Source organism: Falco cherrug, chromosome 14 (genome assembly GCF_023634085.1).
Source record: "Falco cherrug isolate bFalChe1 chromosome 14, bFalChe1.pri, whole genome shotgun sequence".
In the NCBI taxonomy this organism is placed as follows: Eukaryota; Metazoa; Chordata; class Aves; order Falconiformes; family Falconidae; genus Falco; species Falco cherrug.
Genome location: NC_073710.1, coordinates 442157 through 464353, shown reverse-complemented (window position 1 = coordinate 464353; position 22197 = coordinate 442157). Strand labels below are relative to the sequence as shown.

Sequence of the window (22197 nt, the reverse complement as noted above, 5' to 3'; positions counted from 1 at the left end):
AGGGTCCTCAGTCTGGCCCCCGGTATTTATAGATCCCACCCCCCCCACCCCCCCACCCCCCCCCGCCAGGGATTGGGGGCGGAAACCAAGCAGCCACAGATGACCTCCTGCCATTTTGAAGACCCCTGCCATAAACCCTTCAGCCAAAGGACTCCCCTACTTCAGCTCTGGAAGGATCATGTGTTTCCAGCAGCAGCTGCAGCACTTTGCCTTCTTCCTTGAAGGCATGTGCTACTTGAAGCATCTGCTGCATGAGCACCACGCAGCACGGTATTGGCCAGGGGCGCTGGGTGCTTCCCGAGGGAGCTGGGCCAGCAGGCGGCATTCGGGGCTGCTCTGGGAATGGGCTCGGTCTTTCCAAACGCAGCAGGTGCCTGCCCGCCTCTCCCTGCTGAACTGAGCTCTCTGGAACGAAAACTACCTGGGCCCAGGGGACGCGGACTCTGTGTAGAGCTCAGAGCAGCACAGGAGCCAGCGTGAGCATGGGGATGACAGGCAGCAGCAGGGCTGAGCAGCGTGTACAACACAGCTGGGAGTGCAGCCTGCCTGTCCCGTGCTGGCTGTGCCCAAAGAGCGTTTGTCCCCACATACCCCATCCTGCTCCAAACCGTTTCTGCTGAACGTGCAGGCTGAGCTGGGCGAGGGGAGGAGCAGCTCGGCTGGGCTCACACGGCACCCCACTGCGGCTCACACGGCACCCCACTGCGCCTTGTCCTTCCCTCACCTGCACCCACCTGCAACCACCGCGGTCCGGAGAAAGGGTCAGTTGTGGTTTCCATGCATCAAAACACTCGGTAGGGTGATAAAGGCTTCCCAGGCTTCCTCTGCTCTGCTGGTGCACCTCTGTGTTCACACACACCAGCAGTGTGCGGCACCAGGGGCCTGTCCAGAAATGGTGCAACTGGCCAAGGCAGCCGCTGCCACTCAGGACACCGGCCATGCCGGGGAGGCAGGGGCTATGCAGGTGCCATGGCTGTCAAGTGACAAACCATGTCAGGCACATCCATGCTGGTGGCAAGGCCGATTGGGATGTAGCTGCTACCCTGGGCTCCGAGGTGAGCTGGCTGCTGGGCAGACCTGGGGTTGCTGGCAGCCCTGGCCCCAGCGCTTGGCCAGGAACCCAGAGCAGGGCATGCTCCCTGCAGAAGCCAAGGGGCAGGGAAAGCTGCGGTGCCATAGCGCAGCCACCCAGACAGCTCTCTGCTTCCCACCACCAGCACAGGCTGGTGTGACTCAAGGCACCGGCTACGTGCCCCAGCACCCACTGCAAGATTTTTCTGCACTACAAAGACTCCAGGCTTGGCTGCGGACTAACGTGGACCTGGCAGCCCAGGACATGGCAAGGTTTCAGGACCCAGAGGTTCTGATGAGAAAGCTGCGCTGCGGGGCACTGCGGGCTGCTGGGACGGTGGAGCAGGTCACACTGCGCTGCCTGACAGGGTGTGTGCTGGTGGTGGGCTTGGTTTGAGAGCGCACAGTGGAAAGCGGTATAGGGACAGGGCAATCCTGAGGTAACTCTCCAACCACCTGCTGAAGCACCTGCAATGACCCAAGGACTGGCAGGGTGTAGGCAGGTGGGAAATTTAATTCTCAGGGTGCAGGGAACAGTGGAGATGCAGCCTTGGTCTTTCCCACGCTCTCTCCCAGAAAGTTACCACAGTACCAGTGCGCAGAGGGCCAGGAGGGTATGTCCATTTCCTCGGGAAAGAACCTGAGCTCTCTCTAGCAACGTGCCTGCCGCAGGTTTGCCACCTTATTGCCTCTGGCCTTTGGTCGAGTATGAGAAATATCTCACTGCAGCGCGATGGCAAGCACAGTGCACAGGGTGAGTCCCTTCGCCCTCTGCGGCTGCAGCTCCCAGCCAGGGGCAGCCCTGGGCACATCCCTGCCAGGGGAGATGGTTCCTCCTCGTCACGGGGAGCGGAACTGGGCTCTGGGGCACCCCTGGCTCAGGAAGAGGCAGCAGCCAGAAACAATGATGCAGCAGGTTTTACCACCTCTCAGCTAGTTCTGCTGGCAGATGGGCAGCTGCAGGTCAAGGGCGCTGCTACCTCCAGGCAAAGAGACAAGTCACCGGAGCCAAGAACAGTAACATAAAAAGAGAACCTCTTGCCTTGTCCCCAGAAGGCCATGGCTTTGGAAGGTGACCACTAGGCCGCTGTGGTGTTTGTCCTTATGTCCTTCAAGCGTGGAACACGCTTGTCCACATGCTGCTTGCTGGCACATTTTCTGTGCTGTGGCTCGGATGTGCCCTCACAGGGCTGGGGCTGAGACACACGAGGTTCTCCACTGCTCTTACTGACAAATACAGCAGGAATCTTGGAAAAGAGTTCCAGGTCTTTTTCCACATGTCTGCCTTGCTGGCAGCTTTTCCTTTTTACCTTGTGCCCAGGATACAGATTCTTCCTCCTGTCACCTCTGGGATCGTCTGTGGACAACGGACAGTGTTGAGAGTTGTTCTTAGGAGGCCTGTGAAGAGCCACACTCCCCAGGCGAGTCTGAGTCACAGGAATCTCATCTATGGGCTCAGCGGACTCTGAGTGATACTCAGCAGGGGGTCCTGCCACCTGGATGAGGCCGTCGCTGCGGGTGGGCACAGCAGCTCCCAGAGGAAAAGCTGGCACCAAGGAGTGCAGGCTGCGGGAAGATGAGGTGGCAGCAGCCATGGCTGGGACATCTGCAGGTGGAAAGGAAGGGAGAAGAAAGCTTAAGGAAGGGGAGAGAGAGAGATCCCTCAGCCCCACAGAGACACGAACAAGCCCAGGAACTCTCATATGGCTGATTCACCAGTGTTAAAGAAAATCATATGCATATTCTTGCAAAATGATCTATGAAAATGTACAGAATTCTCAGCAGAGTACCCAAGCCTGATCACTTTAGAGTGTCTCCAAGCACTCATAAGCACTCATTTTCCCCTCTTAGGCAAGTTAGCTTTTTGCCAGTGGGTTCTCATGACACACTCTGTGTCTGTGTGCCAGCAACCAGAAACCCAGTCCAGAAGCAAAGCAGCGGACTGGTGCACTCTCACCTGACTGGGGGCCTGGGAGAGAGGGCCAAGGTCCAGCGTGTGTTTTGGATCTGCTGTCCATTGCTGAGGAAGAAGCTTTATGCATCTTCTTTTTTCTTTTTTTCTGCTGCTGTGAAAGCAGATGGCCCAAAGAAGGTAAGTCACTTCATCAGCCCAAAGTAATGAGACAGATAGTTTAATTCTTTTTAATTCCTCCTATTTTTAATAATGGTATTAGTCATGACCAAAGACCAAGAACATTTTATAATTTAAGATGGAGTTACTATAAAGAAATGATAGAGAACAGGTATTTAATGAATATGTGTTATCTGCACACAGTGATTCCCTGTGTGTAGGTGCCTTTAAGCTGCTGTCTCGTACAGCTGGACGATCTACGAGACACCGGTGGATAGATGGATTTTTAAAGCCAGACTAGAAGGGGGGACCAAAAGTCACATAGCACAGGACATCCCAAGGGAGAGGTACCTCTTGTCCAAAATACAAGTATAGTTGAAAAGGAATTTTTTTTATCATCTAGATGACAACTTTGATTAATAAGCTTGGAGGAAATGGGGAGAGCACCACCACCTGCCATTTGAGCAAGGGGGAAGAGCATCTGGACACAAATACACGAATATCAAAAGCACAGAAAACTGGACTTTGGGCAGCTGTTTCACACCCTCAAGCTTCATATCCACGCACACCATCTTTCCCTGGGCAGGTGCTTTAACATCCGTATTTAAACATATAAACTGTTGGATTTTGCTCAACAGAAACATGCACAGCTTATTACATCAGTGAAGTGGTGCAGATACAGTCACTGCACCGCACTGCAGCAACAGGACATCGTGTTACAGCTGTGTTACAGCTGGGCTGTGAGTTTACGGAGGAACTGCAGAATGTATCTGATCACACGCGCGAACTGAGACAGGAGAGTGTCACCTGGACACAGTGACCGCAGGGCACAGTCACCCCTGCAGATACACAGTGAGGACAGGCAAAGTGTGCGTACAAACCACAGCCTGCACTGCAGTGAGCATGCACCACACACCTGGGTGAGGTGCCAGCAGCAGAGGTGATGGCATGCAGCAAGTTCTCCTGCTCACCTGAGAAGGGACTGCGAAGTGAAGAGATGGGAGGTCAGGGGAGGACCTCTGCTCGGGGTCAGCCTCATCACTGTGGGCACAGAGCTTGGAAAAGCTAAAACACACAGCAGAGACACAAGATGATTCCCTTACACGTGACTTAACTGATGCCCACTTTGCTCGCACAGACACACCAGCCTGACTGAAGCATCCCCTGCCTGGCACAGCATCCCTGACAAAACTGCAGGGTCACTTTTCCTGCACCATTGTGCAATGTGTGAAGGGTTTCCTCTCCCTTCCCCTGGGACAGGAGTTAACAGCCCAGGATGAATGAGGAGACAAGGACGCTGTTTTCCCATGAGTGCTGGCCTGTGCTACAGACCTTGCTGTTGTGATTCATCTCCTGACAACCTGAAATGATATAACTGTAACGAGCTCAATATAGGAACTACACGACAAATCAGGCAGCCTTGCTGTAATTTTGATACAAAACAGAAGAAAAAAAAAAAAAGAAAGAAAAAGGCTATTGTAGGAAAGATATTTTCCCAGGGAAGGGGAGGTAAGTAGTCCTGCAGGTATTTCCCTTCCTGAAACTCAAAGATTTTACCATGTCTTGGTCAAAACATTAGTGCTCCCTGTCCTGCTAAGTGCTTTTGCCTGAGGATCCATCAGTGGCTTTGCTGACAATTTCCCGTTCCCCACACACGCTGCAGGGAAACTCGTACCTGTGCCTTTACTCACCCTTGTCCTGCAGTTACTGCTGAGAATTCCCCTACGGGAACACCGGGGTCTGTACAGCCAGGGTGACCTGGAAAAGAGCCTGCCTCCTGGAAAAAATAAAGCAAAATATTTTCAGACCAATACGGACACAGAGGGGAGAAGAGAGATTTTTATTACAGAGATGTCTTCTCCCTCCTGCCTCAGCCACAGCCCAGACATTTTCTGTCCTGACAGCTGGCGCAGCCACAGCCCAGCAGCAGCCTGACGGTACCAGAGACAGACGGCGCCACACGAGCAGAACCATCAGCTGCAGCAATGGCCACGACCGACACAGACCGGCACACGCTGCACACCCGGCCCGCTGCAGCCATCACTTCATCGCCGCTCACCCAGGGGGAGTGGGGCAGAGAAAAGTGGGGCAAGGAAGCGTGGGGTACAAAGTGGGGCACAGAAGTGGGGTGCAGAAGTGGGGTGCAAATGTGCGGGGTGCAAGAAAGTGGGGCAAAGAAAGTGGGGGCACGTGGGGGCGCATGGCGCTCATTGTCGCTGTTTTCTCTCTCTCTCTGCTCCCCCCCTGTCACTCCCCCTGCTGCCCCGGCTGTACCAGAACTGACCCAGCTGCACCAGCCGCCCCGAATTCCAACAAGTTACATCGAGTTACAGCCTCACACTCCCTCACACCACACTTGCCTCCACCAAGTCTCTCTAAAATCTTCTGTCTGGCAACTGTCTCTAAAGTTTGGACTCCCAGACATGCAGCACACTGTACCCTGCAGGCCAGCCAGGCTGTTCTGAGAAATGGACCGCGAGTACCTGACTGGGTGTCACTTGGGAGGGACAAGACTCTTGTTGCTTCTCCCCATCTTCTGTCTCATGCTGCGGACGCTGCTGCAGGATGAACTCATACGTCGTCAGTTTGTTCCACACTGGGAGGAAAAAAAGCGAGCTGTCAGCGCAGGAAAGGCCGCTCTGTAACTACACTTATACAAAGAGTGTGAATAACTACACAATCAGACAGTAACTGTAAACGTGATAAACGTGATAATCTGAGTCAAAAGTACCTTTGCACTGTACATCTTACTACATCCCTTACTGCCACCATCACACTTTCTCACAATCCCACTGTTCTTCTAAAGTCCCACTGACATGGTGCAGCCGTCTGTGCCGCTGTGATTTGTCCAGCTCATTTCAGAGCAAACCCGTTACTCACACCCAGTAAGGGTACGGTGTGCGCTGCACAGAAAGCTCCACAAGCAGTCAGAAGGTCTGTGATGCTCAATGCAGAAAAGAAATTCAGCAGGTCAGCGTGTCCCATAGAGGAGACTGAGACACTTCATATTCAAAACCTCAGACGCACAGCTGGCCTTAAGCCAAACAGATGTGCCCAGAGGTCACATGTGCCTGAGTTTCTGTGCTTTTAAGGTCACACACACAAACACATCTGCTTCCATGAATGACCAAAAGCACGTGCCATGTCTGAGAAGCTTGGTTTCTTCATGAGACCCAAAATGTTACGAGGATCCAAAAGTCAGACATTCCTCCCATAATGACACTGTGATAGCAAGTACTTTCAGAGCACAAAACCCAGCAATGGATGCTGAAGGTTTTCAGTGCCCAGCCTGGTCATCATTCTTCCTTCTCACAGCTCATGCAGACACCCAGGATGTGGGACGTCCAGACTATGGTTCTTCCTCTGCCTGAAGCCGTTTGTATCAGTAATATCTGACCCCTTGAAACGATGCCCCAACCACAGGACGGCTTCGTAGGGAAGTGAGAGAGAGCAAAGGGGAAGGTGCCCCTCCTGTTAAAGCATCGTCCTTATGAAGAAATAAGAATTCAAGATCCGTTCGGCCAGGAAGATGGAGCACAGAAATGAACACTGCTCCGCAGCCAAGTACTGAGCGAATGCACTGAGCAGGGACAGCACAGGGTGCTGGCAAATGCTCCTACAGTGGCACCGTGTGCTTCATTTGAGAAACAGAATATTGCTTCATAAGCAAAGGGCTATAAACCACTTTTAATTTAGAGTTTGTTGGTTTCTGAATACTTAACAGCATAACTCATAAAATATTTTATAACTGTTTAGTTAAAAATACTGCATTTGTCTGGCCAGATAACACTTCAGCACATACTGTGAAATATATAATTAATAGCCTGTGAAGAGCCCCATATCCTTTCTTATATTCCCTACCATTTTTTTTCTTTTTATTCTGCTTACTATTGCTTCTGACTACTGAAGAATGAAAAAAATATCCTCCCTCCAAACTTCTGAAGCACCATGTTTCACTGAATGCCTCTAGAACTGAATCTCCATCAAGACTGGCAATTCTGAATACACGGACGTACTATTTTGAGAATAACCTACTTCCTCCCTTTTGAGTGGTAGCAGTGAGTAATTAAAAACCAGGACAGTAATTCTGAAAAGTTCACTGTGCTTGTAACAAAACTAGATTCTAAATTTCCATAGTCACACCTGACTTAAGCAATGTTTTTTCATGTGAAGCTTACAGACAATAGCACTCACAGGGGTGCTGTTTTCTCCTTGTATTTTAACTGTTCTTAAAAAATAAAGGTTTATGAAGAAATACTCATGAACAGTAATTACGTTTAAATTGGTAAACTGTATTTCTAGTCCCAAAAGAGGTTCGTTCATTCCAACACCACCTACCTTAAAGCATTCAGGTGAGACTATTGACAATTACAGGTGTGAAATAAGAGGAATTTGACCCAGACATGCTTTGCCCATCTCCCTGAATCTCAGCTGTCAGTGCAATGCACTCTCATCTCTAATGCACAACAGGCGTCTATATAGTAACATCACTCCTTTTAAGCAAGGACTTACACACTGCACTTCTGCACAGCTGGGACCAGTTTCAGTAGGGTAGCAGATTTAAATGTAATAAAATACTAATAAAAGTCAGCAATAATTAAATTCTGTTTTCTCATAAGTCATAAGAATTAAAACCGGGCCAGAAAGAAAAACTAATTTCGGTCAAAATTTACTCGGAAAGAGGGGAGAAAAATCACCCCGAGACAACAGCAACAAAAAATCCCCCAAACCCAGAGCAGAACCAGCGCAACCCATGCACGTTTCTGCCTGACGAGGAAGCATGTCTCTATCCCAAGGAGGGAGCACCCTCTCGTGGAAATTGTACACAAAGACAGGAGAAACACCACTCTACTCAACTGGAGAATACTTTTTTTTCGTCCAAAAGAAATCCTCCTGGAGCGGCCCCAGTTTTGTTACGCTTTTAGTCTTTCTACCGTGCTAGTTCGACCTCTGAAATCCACAGGCATCGCCATTAACTCAGCAAAGTCAACTTCCAATTCCACCGAGAAAGCAAAATCGCAGCGGGACCAAATTTAAGTTAAGCTCGTTAAAGGGTCTCAAAGGAAAACAACAGTCAATGACCTCACCGACAGGAACCTTCATGCCAGCTGAGGAGCCCTCGCCCATCAAATGCTACACTTCAGCAGTGCAACTATTTTGTTTCTGGAGCTGTACTGGTTTGAGCTGACCTAGTTTGTGTTGGCATCTGCACCACTGTGACTGACAACCTAAAAATGCACCCAATGATCCTCTGTCACTGCTGTCCTCATTTCTCTTCCACCACATCCCTTCTTCCATAGTTTTGGCACCATCAGCTACTGTAAGATCCTTTCTCCTCATGACTTACGTCAGGCAGCCAAATAGCATCGGCTTCATTTCAGACGATGGCTGTAAAAAGGTTTTTGACGCCCATCTGTATGTAAACAAAGATAAATATCCCTTCTTGACAGAGAAACAAGTAGGAGACTTAATGCAAAGCCTTTCTGAAAACCTCTTCCTCTGAATTTCACAAGCCTTTTTGTGTTAAGGAGGTACAACTTCCATTAAGGGAGCTTGACCTGGACGTTAGGCCTCCTATTAGAAATTTAGATTAATATTGTCCACATCTCTCGGGGGTCACAGAGAAACAGACTCTCACACAACAGACGTCCTGGGCAGCACAGTGAGGAGACTCACAACAGCACACGTGCAGAACCAATCTGAATCTGCCATCGCCGGCACTGAGCTGGAATTATCCAGCTCGTTCCACCTGGCCTCGCTGCTACTCTCCCACATGCTCTCAGGTCCAGGACAACGCAGCTTAGACACAGGAATGCACAAGCCCAACTCAAGCCCCCTGCTGCACACGCACTGATAAGACCACCTGGTACTGGTGGTAAATCAGAAATACAATGTTAAACTCAAATTTTCTACCATTTCAATGGCCATCTTACACAACTTTGTATATTTGTGACACGAGTGAACACACAGTGTATGCAGAATGAGTAGAAGCAGCTAAGTGAAAACGAAATGGGGGTGCAGATGACAGGAATGTAGCACCTACTGAGATAGATGTGAAAGGTCAGGAGGTGGCCAAGCAGGATCACGGTCATTAGGCTCAGAAGAATAAAAATCCCAATGGTGGTCAAAACGGCAGGTGCGCGAGTCTCAACAGGAGCTGCAGGGAGAAACACAAACCAGAGGTCCGTGTGGTTCTGTAGAGCTGTAAAAACAAAGAGTTGGAGGCTAAGTAGATCGTCCAGATATTACATATCTCTATAGATGCATCATAAACTTTACAGCTGCAAACACTGTTAGTTCAAAAGTAGTTGCAGATCCATTATGCACTGGACACCTACGAAATCTTTTGTCTGCAAGGCCATTGGGAAGAGCAGTTGGCTCTGTAAGGAAAGACATTCTGTCCATCTGAGCAGAGACACCCTTGCAGAAATACAAAATTGAAGGAGTAAGGAGTTCCTCCTCCATGGGAGAGCCCAGGGAATCCAATCCCCTTTCAAGATACGCCGGTTGCTTCACAGGACACACAACAGAAGCATTGCTAGTACCATCAAAGTGCTGGTCAGAGCGAAGCATCGTGGGGTCAACGAAGAACTCCACAAAGACGTAGCAAGCGACGAGCAGCAGAAGCCCAAGGCCCAGAAGGGCAGACAGCACACTATTCAGAAAAAGCCTGCCAAGAAGATGAAAAGTCTGAGTGGCTTCAATAACGGCACACATACAATTCAAAACCCCAGCCTCCGATAAGATAGAGACAGACAGTTACCCCAAATTACTGTGATGCTTTCTTACACTTATGATAGACACCGGTTAACGATCTTCTGATCTGTTACCCTGAGGGATGAAACAGTGACCCTTAAGGGAAACTGTGGTTACAACACGGTCAGGTCTATCTAGGACAGACAAGAGAGCTCCCGGCACAACATCTGCAGGCAGTGTAACAAGGCACCCAGCAGTAACAACCGTTTGCTTTCCATGTGGTTTTAGTGCAGGAAAGTAAACTGAGAAGCAATAATCAGTGACAGCTTCCTTACTCTTTATCTTAAACCTAGCACAGATAAGAGGTGCCTGTACGCTGCGGGTCTCGTAGGAAAAGTATGCAATAAAAAAACCCACAACAAAGTAGGTTGTTTCAGAGATGGGAACTGCATGATCATGGTTCTATTCCCACTCCGGCTCTCAGAAGCATTAAGGACCCCCAGTTAATACCCCGTAAGCTTTTCCTAAAACTAAACAAGATTATGTTCGCTGTTTTTACTAGTAGATGTTCAGCTACTAAGTGTCGGAATTTTATCCCTGGCTATTTGAATGTCATAATTATGCTTGCATTTTCCATCTGGTTTTGTCACGACTGATTTTATTCAGCTGGGGTCTGAGAGAGCTGCGTGGCTCAGCACAGGCTGGAGTGTGATGCAGGAAAACCTTGGGAAGAAAAGGGGCAACATCATTGACTCAGTGTTGTGCTCCTGTCACAATGCCAGGCTCTTACCAGTAATTCCTCTCTCCCACACAATTGTTGAGCCATTTGCAGTGGTGATCAAAGCCACACACACACTTGTTGCAAGTTCCACAGTGCTTTGACTTGGCACTCCTGCCAAAGAAAGGGTGACATTAGCACGGCAGCACCAGCTCATTACCGTGACTTTCCAGTGACACGAGTAGAGGGGGATACAGCGGTTAAGATCCTGGTAATAGCAAGGAAACCTTCCACATCAGGAATACCTCAACACCCAAACAAAACAGCCATTGTTGGACCACAATCCTAAACACTGCAAAATACACTGCACAATTTCTAATTTGGAAATCGTTGATTTCTTATTTGAAATCCTTCAACAGTTCTACAAAGCTTGATCACAATGCCTGCCCTCCAAGCATTGCCTGCTACTGTATTAACGTCCAGCCAGACACACGCACACACACACAAATGACACATTGTTAGGTCAAACACTGAGATCCAGTAGCACGGAACCGTACAGTCCGCTCCACACAACACGTGACCAATTAAATGCAACACAGAACCGTGTACGTATTTGACAGAGGGCACTGACCCGATTAACTGAGCCCTGCCACAGGATAAAGTTTAACTTGCGCTATAGAGCCTCAGGGGCTCAATTTCAATCTTAAGAGAGTTTAGCATTAAAGACTAACGGTGATGTGTAACGGTGAAGAAAACCGAGTAGTAGGAGAAGAAGAGAAGATACTTACACATCGACATCGCAGACATGGCAGTGACGGTTTTCAATGACATGTGTGTGTTGATTACGATTGAAGGCGGCCAGAGGCCCCAGATAATTTTTTTCTCGCACATTTGCATCCGCAGGATCAATGGAGACTGCAGTAAGATGAACAACTAAATGGTAGATAAAACACACTCCTGGACACTGAAGTACACAGTTAAGGATCATATGATTTAATGCCTGTAATTTTTATCCTTAATGCACAAAGGCCACACAGATGAGAAATATATGGCTTAGAATGAAGTATCACTATATAACTGACTGCAGCACATTAATCTGAGCTTTATTAACAGAGATAATAAATATTTTCCGGAAAAAGATAACTAAGTCTACAGAACAACCCTCCTTATTATGTACTACTCTGCCTCACAAAACCTCCTGTGCTAGGAAGGACATTTCTAAAAATTACCTTTACTTACCAGAATCTGGACCCACATGCAGACCATTGACGTAGGTCCATATATCTCAGTCCATACCGACTCCTTGGAAAGGAACACTCAGTTGAGGCCACGCACGTGCCCCTTCATAAGAACAAACTTACGAGAAAGGAAAAAAAAAGGTCATATCAAGGAACTAGTACTGACCACCTTGCTTTCCTCTTCCTGCAGTCAGAATCCCAAGGACGAGGATCACCCCTTTAAAGAAGGCTCCTGTACAATTTACAGGCAAACGGTATCCAGGATTTGCCACTGTTTCGTGTAACACAGCCTGTTTGGATTCTTACTTCTTAACATGGTGGCAAGCCAGAGCAAATGTGCTTTAGCAGTACTTTTGACCAGGCACCTGCAGTAATGGCTGATATTTGGAAAGAATATACAAATACGTAAGAATGTACACATACAAAGCAGCAACCTGCATGCCTGGAGTACCGCTGTGCTCAAGAGTTTGCTGCTAAAATACACTGCAGCTAAATGAGCATGTGTGCAAACCTTCCAGTTTATTTTCGGTACACCCAGATGCGCACATCAAATTAAAAATCCTCACCAGCTTGTTAAGTACTAAATTCCAATCTTGGGATACCCTCTTCCAGCCTGCCACTCCCCAGACAACCTAGTCCACCAGGAGAAGCCAGGGCCTGGCCGTGACAAAATTCCTTCCCTGGGCATAGATGACAGTAGAAGGTGGCACTGGGAGCACTGGGATCACTCCCCAGCACACCCCATCTCTAGTCTCTCTCCTTCCCAGCTGCAGGAGCAGCACGCACAGCTCTAGGGAGGTGGGTTGAGGACAGGAGGCTGAAAACACATTGGGCTGGGCTGAGCTGGGCTTTGCTGCACAGCTCACAGGACAAGATGCCTTCACAGCACAAGTACCTCATCTTCTGATGCTGCCCGCATTGAGAGGACAGTTAGACGTGCGTTAAATTGCTGCACGACAGACCTCTCCTCTGAGGGTCACACTACACCACCTTGCCTTTCACTCACAAATCTTCTACGGAAGACCCAGGAGAAGGCCCAGGGAGAAGATAACTGCCAGCTATCACAAGCGACCGCACCATATAACCACCAACAGATAAAGCCGCCTTTCAAGACTCGGTCAGTCAGCGTGGGGAGGTGCGGCTGCCCACTGCGGCCAGGGGGCTTCAGGAGGGGCTTTTCTAGTTTGACTTCCCTCAAACCCTGCAACAAGCTTGTAGAAGAATAATATAAAACAAAGGAGACACACAGGCAGAAGCAGACAGCAAAGGAGTCTTGGAAGCAAAGACAGTCACCTTAACAGAGTGATGAAGGCAACAAGCAGAACTTTAGTGACCTACCCAAAGTTCAAGGGCAGAGTAACTCAGAATAACTGTTTTTTATAGACAGGAGAAAATCAAAATTATAGTTATAGTTCAGAAAAGATTGTGGCTCAGCTACTTTCTCCTACACTTTCTACACTACCTAACAACTATTGTAAAACAGTCCCACCAATAGTTTATTACGGTCCGTGTTCTCCTCTTGACCAAAGGATACAATATAGCCAGCAGGCAGCCAGTAGCGAGGCAGGAGAGGAACCAGGATTCCAAAGCCAACCAGCGCAAAGAAGAGGTACAGCGACCAAGCAATAATCTGGAAAAGGTGCAGAGGCCAGCTCCAGCCATTCCTTCGAGCGCGTTGGACCTGCACCTCAGGAACAGCTTCGGCCAAATTCTCTGGAGCTGTTTTATTAGGAGGTTTATTGCAGATATTCATCTACAGAAATCAAAAATGGAAAAAAAAAAATGTGATACAAAAATATCGCAACTGAGCCCAAGTGCTGGAGATGTGCTCCAAGGTGTACAGAAAGTTGGAGAGACTAAAATGACAACACACCTGAGGAGATACTTCTCTCTGCACAGGGGATTTTGTATCAATAGTGACAAAAGGAAAAAAAAAAACCAATTCCACTCTAAAAGCAAGTGCTGATGTCTGCATGAAACAACAATACCCCAGATTTTCAGCTAAGGGAAACTTGCAGGTTTTGCCAGTCTTTGAATGGATCTAGACCTAAATAAATAGAGTAAAAAGAGCTAAGAGGGTATTTTGGTGACAGTCCAGAGATGCAGTATAATCTGCTGTGGTCTGGGGACATGTTCATGTCTGAACACTGCTATGGATGGTGGCAGAACAAGTCCTTTCACCTGTCTCAGACATGCCACGTTGTCCTTCCAGCTGGTGCAGAGAAGTGTAGGGAGGGGAGAGCGGGTGGCCCCACTGGAGCACGTGGTCTGGAACTGCAATTCAGCACCACGCAGCATGCAAGACAACAGAGACTCCTTTGTCAGCAACAAAGGAAGTGGAAAGACTAGAAACTGAAAAAGTAAACTGATACACTAATGACAAAAAGAGGAAAAGAAGCAGGAGTTACTCCACAACACAGGTATAAAGCAGACTGTTGCTAGAAGAACTGAACAGAGAGTTACATATGCAGAACATCCACGCAGGAAGCAGCTTGATTATTCAGCTGTCCTACCGTGTCTGGACTCCTGGCAGGAGAAAGCAAATTTAATTGCAAAGATCAGTTACAACCATAACCTGGAAAGTTCCTGACGTTTACGATTCCTGTTTGCACAACAGCTATGAGCTCAGAAGCCATTTCTCCTTTTTTTCAATTTGTGTTGGATTGCTAGTTGTTGCTTTTCACTTGCTGTGGAGCCAGGATGGGCATTTAATGACAGAGAGTTGGGCTGCTTTGCTTCACGGAAAACTTGGGTGCAGCGGATACCGGGGAGTACGATACAGGCAGCAGGTCAGGGGTAGCATTGTAAAACCGGCACTAAGAAGGTCTGCCGGACCCGAGCTGACTTGAAGCACAAGTACCTCTGCACCGCGCTCATGGTTCCTTAGTAACTAGAGACGATGTTGAATTAACATCTAACAGGGATAAGCAACTTCAATTAGTCCGATTAACTTGCACCTGAGCACGCTGAAAGAAAAGGAGGTCATCTCTGGCTCGTTTGCAGCATTTTTTATAGTAGTTCCAGTACCAGAAAAATGCCAACAGGCTGAAAGCGCGAGCAGAACAATTCCAGACCTTGGTGCACCAACAGTCCTGCATCAGCCCCAGGCAAAGGGCTTTTTGTGTCATCACAGCCAACAAAGGATCTTTTGGTGTCAACTGGTAGAGACGCAGCAGGTAAGAATACAAAAGAATGTAATTTATGCTCATCAGCACGGTCTTATCGACAAGCAGGCTGGAAAAAAAATAATTCCTAACTTCAGCCTTTGAAGAAATTAGCAGTACCGGCCTGCATGCATGCATACTTTAAATTGCTACATGGCAACTGGCTCATCAATGATGATAAATAGTCACTAATCACATGGTATTTTTCTCGTTTGGTTGTTGAAAGCTTGCTTGCGCATCAATTTGAGCTACTTGTTACAAAAACTGCTCAAATTATTTGAAAAAATCCCCACATTTCTCCTTTCTCCTAACCAGACCCTGGCTGAGGGCGCTCAGCCCACCCAGACCCTGGAATCCCTGTTTCACTGCAAGATTTTACTGTTTTACACCACCAGAGGGATTTAACATTATGTTGTTTAATATCAAAAACCTTGGTCCAATTCTACAGAACCTTTTATGTGCTGAACTGCGACCAAAGCTCCCTCCCGGCTGGGCCCCCCCGAGCCCGGCAGCCAGTGGCGGAGCAGGAAAGGCCCTCAGAGGCAAAGCTCCTCTGGCCTTTCCCTGCCAGTGCGACAGCTTCCCTTGTAGCCCATGCACTGATCACTCACCGGTACTGATGAAAAACAGAGCTGCGTGTGAAGGGAGCCGAGGAGGCTGCGTCCCCCTGCCCGGCGGGTACCCTACGCCGCGGGTGAGCCCGGCGCCCCGCGGGCCCGGCTGCAGAGCCCGAACCGGCACTCGGGGCACGGAGCCGCCCTCGGGGTCACTCACCACCTCACAGGGTAACTGAGCTGGCGCCACTTGTTAACCCTGCTAGTTACCTAGTTGGCTGTAAGCCAGCCGGGAGTTGTCACGTTCACCCCTCGGGTGTTCGGCCGCCAAGCCGCCGAGCGGGGGGCAGCGGGGGCAGCACGCAGCGAGCCGCGCCGGGGACCGGCTCCTCCCGGGCAGCTGCGGGCAGGCCCCGCGGGCCGGGCCGGGCCGGGCGAGCGGGGTCGCGGGCAGCCGCTGCGGGGAGGGCCGGTCAGACCCCCCGCGGATCCGCCACCGCCTTCTCACCTTCTCCCCGCAGAGGCGGCTGAGAGCGGCCCCGTACCCGCCTCATGCCCGGGCGGGTCGCGGGGCCCCCAGCCGAGGCCGACGCGGCAGCTCCCGGCGCCTCCGCGCGCTCAGGCCGCTGGGCCCGTCGCCACGGCAACGGCTGGGTACGGCGGCGCGCAGGGGACAAACCGGGCCGGGCGCGGTGGGGCCGCTCCGCGCAGCCGGGGCGGGACGGGGCCTCCTCGCTCCACCGGAGTGTGCGGCCTGCCTGGGGCGGCCCGGGGCCTGCGGACCCCACACCGGAGGGACAGCCTGGGGCACGGCACGGCCTTCGGGCCAGGCCCTGGGCGCCAGCCCTGCAGCACCCACCCCGCGGGGCCTCGCCAGCCGGGGGCCTTCCCGCTGGTGGCACCGGGTCACTCGCGTTGTACCGTCCTCATCGCTCGGGGAGGCGGCGAACCCCCGCCGAACAGCCGCGACCCCTCCGAAGGCCGCCCAGGGAGGAGCGGAGGGGCCTGCGCTGCCCCCGGTCCCCCCGAAGGCAGCAGTGCCCTGTCGCTGGTGACGCCGGCTGGTTTATGGGAACAGCCGAGGCCGCGGGCGGGCGGTGCCGGGGTGACCTGGCCGCCGGCGGTGGGAAGGCGGGGGGTTCCAGCCGTCCCGTTAGGAAAATTCCTTTCTCTAACTATTCCACCAACCCACCTTTGCAGCGTGAAAATGTATGTTCTTAATATATACATAGTTCAGGTTATAACTGCGATGTAACAAGGTAGTAGAATTTTACTGGAGGCTTCAGTATTGTTTGTGCTTAAGTAAAACAAACCAAAGGGCAGCCCAGCCCTGGAAATAAGGACTTTCCTTCATGGAAGCCTAGAGGAATCCATGAAGGATGAAAGATACCCCTGGGCACCCTAGCATCCAAAGACATGGCTTTGAAACCCTCCCAGCATTGCCTGGTGTCATAGATCAGTAACTCCAGCAAGACTGACTCCAGGTACGTCTGGATCGATAGACAAGCAGTGAGAATGCTGGAAAAATAGTGTTTCTTCACAAAGTTTTACTGTGGCTGGTAATCAGCAATGTGGGAGGTGGTGCTCAGTCAGGTCATGTTGTACCTGAAGGTTTGAAGGGTATAAGAACCCTGTGCAAAACCACGTTTGGGGTGCCCCGTTTGGCTGGGACACCTCATGTGCAGGAATAAATATTTACACTTGTCAATACTGTACCCTGCTTTGTGTCCCAGCCTCTTATTTCGGTTGGCACGGGCCAACTGTGGATTTCCGTGAGGCAGCACAGCCAGTCCAGCCCGAAGCTCTGATGCCCCCGGGGGGGCTTGTCCCCCTCCTGCAGCAAAGCAGCCATGTGGAGCCCCAGGAGCCGGCGAGCAGAGCCGGTGGCAGCACCGGCCACGGGCACACAAGGGGCCTTTATGAGCCGCCCGCGGTGTGTGCACAGCGGCTGCCTTGTGTGAGGAGCTCTGGCATGGGCTGGCTGGACACTCACCTAGGAAGGCTTCTGTGTGTGGAGGGAAGGGTGTCCCAGGGGCGGCATGTCCTTCACTCACTGTCCCCAAAAGCCCCCGTCACCTTTTCAACCTCCAGCTGCCGGCAGCGCTCCCTGCACAGGGCTCTGTCTGTGCTGCTGGTGGCAGGAGGGGCCCAAGGAGTGTGGGGGGCTGCCACTCTTTTGTCCTCGCTGCCCACCCTCCTCGAGTCAGGAGCAAGGGGACAGCTTGAGTGCTCAGTGAGCTGCGGACCTGCAGCTTTGCCCGTGCAGTCAGCTCCTGTCAGAGCTGTTGCAGAGGGAAGTCCCCTGGCCATGGGGAAACACGGCCCCCGGCCGCTGTCCCCTGCTCGGCGGGTGCCAGGGAGCCCTGCTGTGCTGCACCTGCCAAAGGGGCTGGGAATGAGCCTTGTCTGTGCAGGGCAGTATGCTCAGCCCGCCTCCCAGTCCTGCACTGGGGGGCTCTTCAGCATGCCCCCGTGGGAAGAGTGGTGCTGGGAGGGACACATACACTGCATGATCCTGGGTGGGCTTGACAGCTCTACTGGCACCCCAAACTCTGCAAGGGGACCCTGCCATGGCCACAGCCCCCAGCTCTCCCCAGGAGCATTGCCACAGGAGCATGGGGCTGATCCCACACAGCAGGCATACAGCAAGGAGGACGCCCTTCCAACAGCCACTTTTCTTTTATTAGAGGTTAAAAGATACAAGGAGCCGGACCTGCACACCACGTGCTGTCAGCTTGTTCTGTCATGCCCCTCCGTGTGCTATGCAGGCAGAGAGGAGGGGGGCTGGCAGAGGCAGGTACCCCCAGGCTGGTCCCCCCATTGCCTGCAGGGTTTTCCTTACAGCCTTTGTGACAGGCATCATTTCTGCTGCGGTGGCTTTGCTCTACCAGCCGTGAGCAAGTGTTATGGGAGAGAGACGCCTCCAATGGGATGAGAACTGGGAGCACTGAGCTGAACCTGCTCCATCACTCCCCAGGAAAGACTTCTGGCTTGGCCCCACACTCACCTCCAAGGGGGATCAAAACTCATATAGGGACACAAAGGCTGTGACCTTAAAGACGTGCTTGCCCAGGAGGACCTTGCAGGAGAACTCGCTCATCTCCTGCTCCACCTCCAGTGTGGCTGGCCCTGCCACAGGGCTGGTGAGCACCAGCTCTCCCATCTGCTGGCTGGAGCGCCACATGGCAAAGGCGCCCTGTCCCCGGCCACCCACGATGGTGAAATGCAGACTGTCGCCTGTGGATCGGGTGGTGGACGTCCTGAAGAGGACGCAGGGCACAGTACAGTTGGCCCAGAGCGGCAGGTAGTGGAAGGAGATGGAGGTGGCAGCCAGGCAGCAGGCTCAGCTCCCGGTGGGGCAGGGGTTCCTCTCACACTGGCTGCCAGGAAAGAAGGGGAACCGTGGCTCAGTGCTGGGGTTTGGCTCTCAGGGAGCTGCCCGCATCCTTGCAAACAAGCCCAGTCTGCACTGCGGGCAGGGCCTCCAGCCCCACCACCGGTCCTGTGGCAGAGCCACCCAAGACAGCCACATCCCAGCGTGCCTGCCATTGGATCTGTGTCCCATCCCTCCTCTGCCAGGCAAACACGGTGCCTTGCGGGGCTGCAGCTCTGGGTCACGCTCTGGGGCTGGGACCAGGGGCACCACAGTCCCAGCTGGAGGCCAGGGATGGAGCCAGGCTCAGACATGCCTCCCATCGATGAACTTACCCAGAGTAGGCAAGCTCCTCTGCTTGGGCAGCTTGTGCTCAGCCATAAAGGGATTTAGTCTCAAAAGCAGAACCAGGGGGTTTGCCTGCTGGGTGGCAGCTGATGGCACCATGCAGATGTGCAGCAGAGGGGGAACAGCATTGTTCCCCCTAGGCTGGGGCTCTGGGGGGACGGGATCCTACATAAAGCCACCATGTGCCGGTGGGCTCCCACCCACACACCCAGACACCAGCATCCTGAGACCATTGGGGACCCAGCCACCTGCATCCTGAGACCATCGGGGAGCATGCTAAGCACACCCAGCACCCCACGTGACAATTTGCTGCCAGCACTGGCTGGCACTCTCCCTGCTGCCCCGGGTTTGGCAGGGTGCGGTCCCCAGGGCACTGTGGGACCCATCACCTGGGGGAGAGGGCATGACACAGCCTGAGTCACGCGTGGTACTCACAAGGCAGAGGTCTTGATGTAGCTGGTGTTGTGGCGGGGCGGGGGGCACTTGGGGCGCACACAGCGGTGGCCCCCAAAGGTGTTGATGCAGAGAGTCACCCTGGGTACAGTTGTGCTGCTTCATGGCGCACTCATTCACGTCTGCAGCAGTGACACGGGGCGAGTGGGGCTGTCCCTGCTGCTCCTCCCCACACCCCTGCTCCCAGGGGATGCTCCCTGCCCTGCACCCACCACGCTTACCCTTGCAGGTACTGCGGTCAGCGTGGAGCAGGTAGCCGGGGGGGCAGAGGCAGCAGTAGGAGCCGGGGAGGATGAGGCAGTTGTGGAGGCAAAGCCGGGTCCTGGGGCTGGAGTGGAAGAGCTGGCATTCGTCCACATCTGGGGGGACAGAGTGGGACATGACTGGGGTCCCGTCACCACCAAGACAGTTTCCCCCTCCCCGCCATCTTCAACCCCTTTTTACCGTGGCACATGCCACCAGCTCACATCTGGAAAACGGCATCGCAGCTGCAGCGCCAGGAGCCCACACGGCTCTCGGCACAGCGGGGCTGGCAGCTGAAGGAGGCATTGCTCAGCGTCACCCAGGCTGTGGGGGGGCAGCGGGTGTCACTGCTGGGGGGTGTGTCAAAGGGAGATGGGGGGGGGGGGGGGCTGAGATCCTGGGGGGCTGCTAGGGAAGGGGGAGACGGGCGCAGCATGGCTGAGTGCTGTCCCCATGAGCATCCCTGTCCTCCGCAGCCCAGACCCAGGCACCTACAGGCACAGATGGGGCTCTGGCAGCTGGGGCCTGGCCAGCCCTGGGGGCAGAGGCACGTATAGCTCCGGTTGCCATCCAGGCATGTCCCACTGTTGGCACATGGGTTGCTGGAGCAGTCGTCAATACTTAGGGAGAAGGAGCTCGTGAACACCAGCTGGAGAAGCCCATCCTCACCCCATCCTGCTGCCCAGCCTCGGTGCCCTTCGCTGCAGCCTCTGGGCTGCTCTCTGCACAGTAGCAGAGCAGAGTGATGGGACACCACAGCTCAGGGCAACAAAGGAGCCTGCAGGCACAGCTGAGCCCATGGCACCCCAACCCCGCTCCACTTCACTTCTGCAGAAGGGCTGGGTGCCACTCCATGTGCAGTCGTGCTGGCAGGCACACGTCTCGGAGCCCACCAGCCTGAAGCCAGCATCGCAGACAAAGTGAACATCATGGCCCACCCGCATGCTCCGGCCCAGCATCCGTCCGTTCAGAGGCACCGCCAGCTGCGGACAGGTCTCTGCGGACAGACAGACACAGGTGAGGACATCGCCAGGCTGGAGCCAACCCCAGCAAGGAGCTGGGGGTCCCTCGCCAGGCTGCCTGCCGGAGGTCTAGGGCTTGGACCCATCCCCACGGGGATGCCACCCCCGTGGTGGTGACCTGCCCGGGGTTACCATTGCGTTTGGTGGCCTGTCGCTGGAGGCGGCTGCGGAGGATGGAGAGCTGCTGGCAGAGACCACGCGTGCCCTGCAGGTGGGCAGCCTCCTGTGCCACCAGCAGCTTCTGCATCTGCCACACCGTGCTGAGCACCTGCTGCTGGTTCAGGCACTCCTGGGGGGATGCAAGGACATCCCCGTCACCTGCCAGGGTCTCCTGCCACCCTGCCGCAGCCCAGGGGGACCCTCCCAAGCAGGCAGCATCTCTGGGGTTGGTTTGGATGCCCTGCCCTGGGCAGAGCCCCTTCCTCCCTGTCCCAGTGTGGGGTCTGCTCCCGCCTCTGCATCCACTCCAGCCTCAGCCCCTCCACCCGGTCCTGCCCCAGCACTTGGACACTGCGGAGCAGCTTGGATACACCGGGTGGGTTTAGCATCATCTTGCTGCTGCAGGGGAAAAGCCCCACAACTGTCCCCCTTGGCCCTGGGCAGCCCCGCTGAGGCTGGGGCGATACTCTGTGTTTGTGTGTGTCCCTGCCAAGGCAGTGCCAGCGCGTTGGGGTCTGAGAGGTGGGTGCTGAGAAGCCCCCAGTGTGGGCTCTGCGAGGGAGCTGGAGGGAGGTGCAGGGATCCTTACCTGGGTGCTGCTGAGGGGCAGCTGCAGGATGCCCGGGGCCAGCCAGGCTGGTGGTGGCACGAGGAGCATCATGCCGGGCTGGCTCTGGCTGCGCAGGCTGCAGGGACTGCAGAGATGCCAGTGGTCTGGTCCTGCCCTGCTCGCTCGCGGCCGCACTCCTGCACACACTGGGATTTATCCATGGCGCGTGCCCGTGTGTTTGTTGTTTTTTCCCCTGTCTGAAGCCAAGCTGTAGGAAAGTTTCCCCTTGGTGCTGGCACCAGCCTCTCCGTTCCCCTCCCTCTCTGCACATCAGGGGCTTTGGGGCCTTTCGTGTCACAGGGCTAGCGGGTACCGGGGCCAGGCGGTGGCTGTCACAGCACTTGCTGCCGTACCTGCGGTGCTGGGCTCCCCCTGGGACCAGCCCTGGCTCTGTGGCACACAGGGGTGCAGGATGAGGCTAATCCCACGTGTTTGCTGAGTGTGGGAAAGTCTCCCAGGAGAAGGGATGGCTCCGGG

General features: G+C 53.2%; 1 protein-coding gene and 1 pseudogene across 4 annotated transcripts; both read right to left on the bottom strand.

The window, feature by feature from the left end:
- Window positions 1-1974: 1974 nt before the first annotated feature.
- On the bottom strand, window positions 1975-16159 carry ZDHHC1 (zinc finger DHHC-type containing 1). 4 transcript variants are annotated; one of them, XM_055726849.1, is made up of 11 exons: window positions 16021-16159; window positions 13329-13547; window positions 11345-11520; window positions 10629-10730; window positions 9688-9812; window positions 9186-9344; window positions 5626-5738; window positions 4834-4919; window positions 4114-4207; window positions 3029-3137; window positions 1975-2677 (listed from the first exon to the last, which is right to left on the bottom strand). In XM_055726849.1, exons 2-11 carry the CDS (start codon window positions 13545-13547, stop codon window positions 2151-2153), a joined length of 1710 nt encoding a protein of 569 aa, XP_055582824.1. In that variant the 5' UTR covers window positions 16021-16159; the 3' UTR covers window positions 1975-2150. The 4 variants fall into 4 exon arrangements, with proteins under 4 accessions (XP_055582824.1, XP_055582826.1, XP_055582827.1 ...); XM_055726851.1 differs by having other exon boundaries at window positions 3029-3134; XM_055726852.1 differs by having other exon boundaries at window positions 9186-9299.
- Window positions 16160-18347: 2188 nt separating this feature from the next.
- Window positions 18348-21915, bottom strand: LOC102058956 (fibulin-7-like; annotated as a pseudogene).
- Between the last annotated feature and the right edge of the window lie 282 nt (window positions 21916-22197).

Coding starts and splice junctions, on each gene's coding strand:
- ZDHHC1 (XM_055726849.1), bottom strand. CDS start 13,547: ATGAATATCTGCAATAAACCTCCTAATAAAACAGCTCCAGAGAATTTG. Junction 9,813..10,628: donor GTGGGAGAGAGGAATTACTG/GTAAGAGCCTGG, acceptor TCTTCTTGGCAG/GCTTTTTCTGAATAGTGTGC. Junction 2,678..3,028: donor TCTCCCAGGCCCCCAGTCAG/GTGAGAGTGCAC, acceptor TTCCACCTGCAG/ATGTCCCAGCCATGGCTGCT.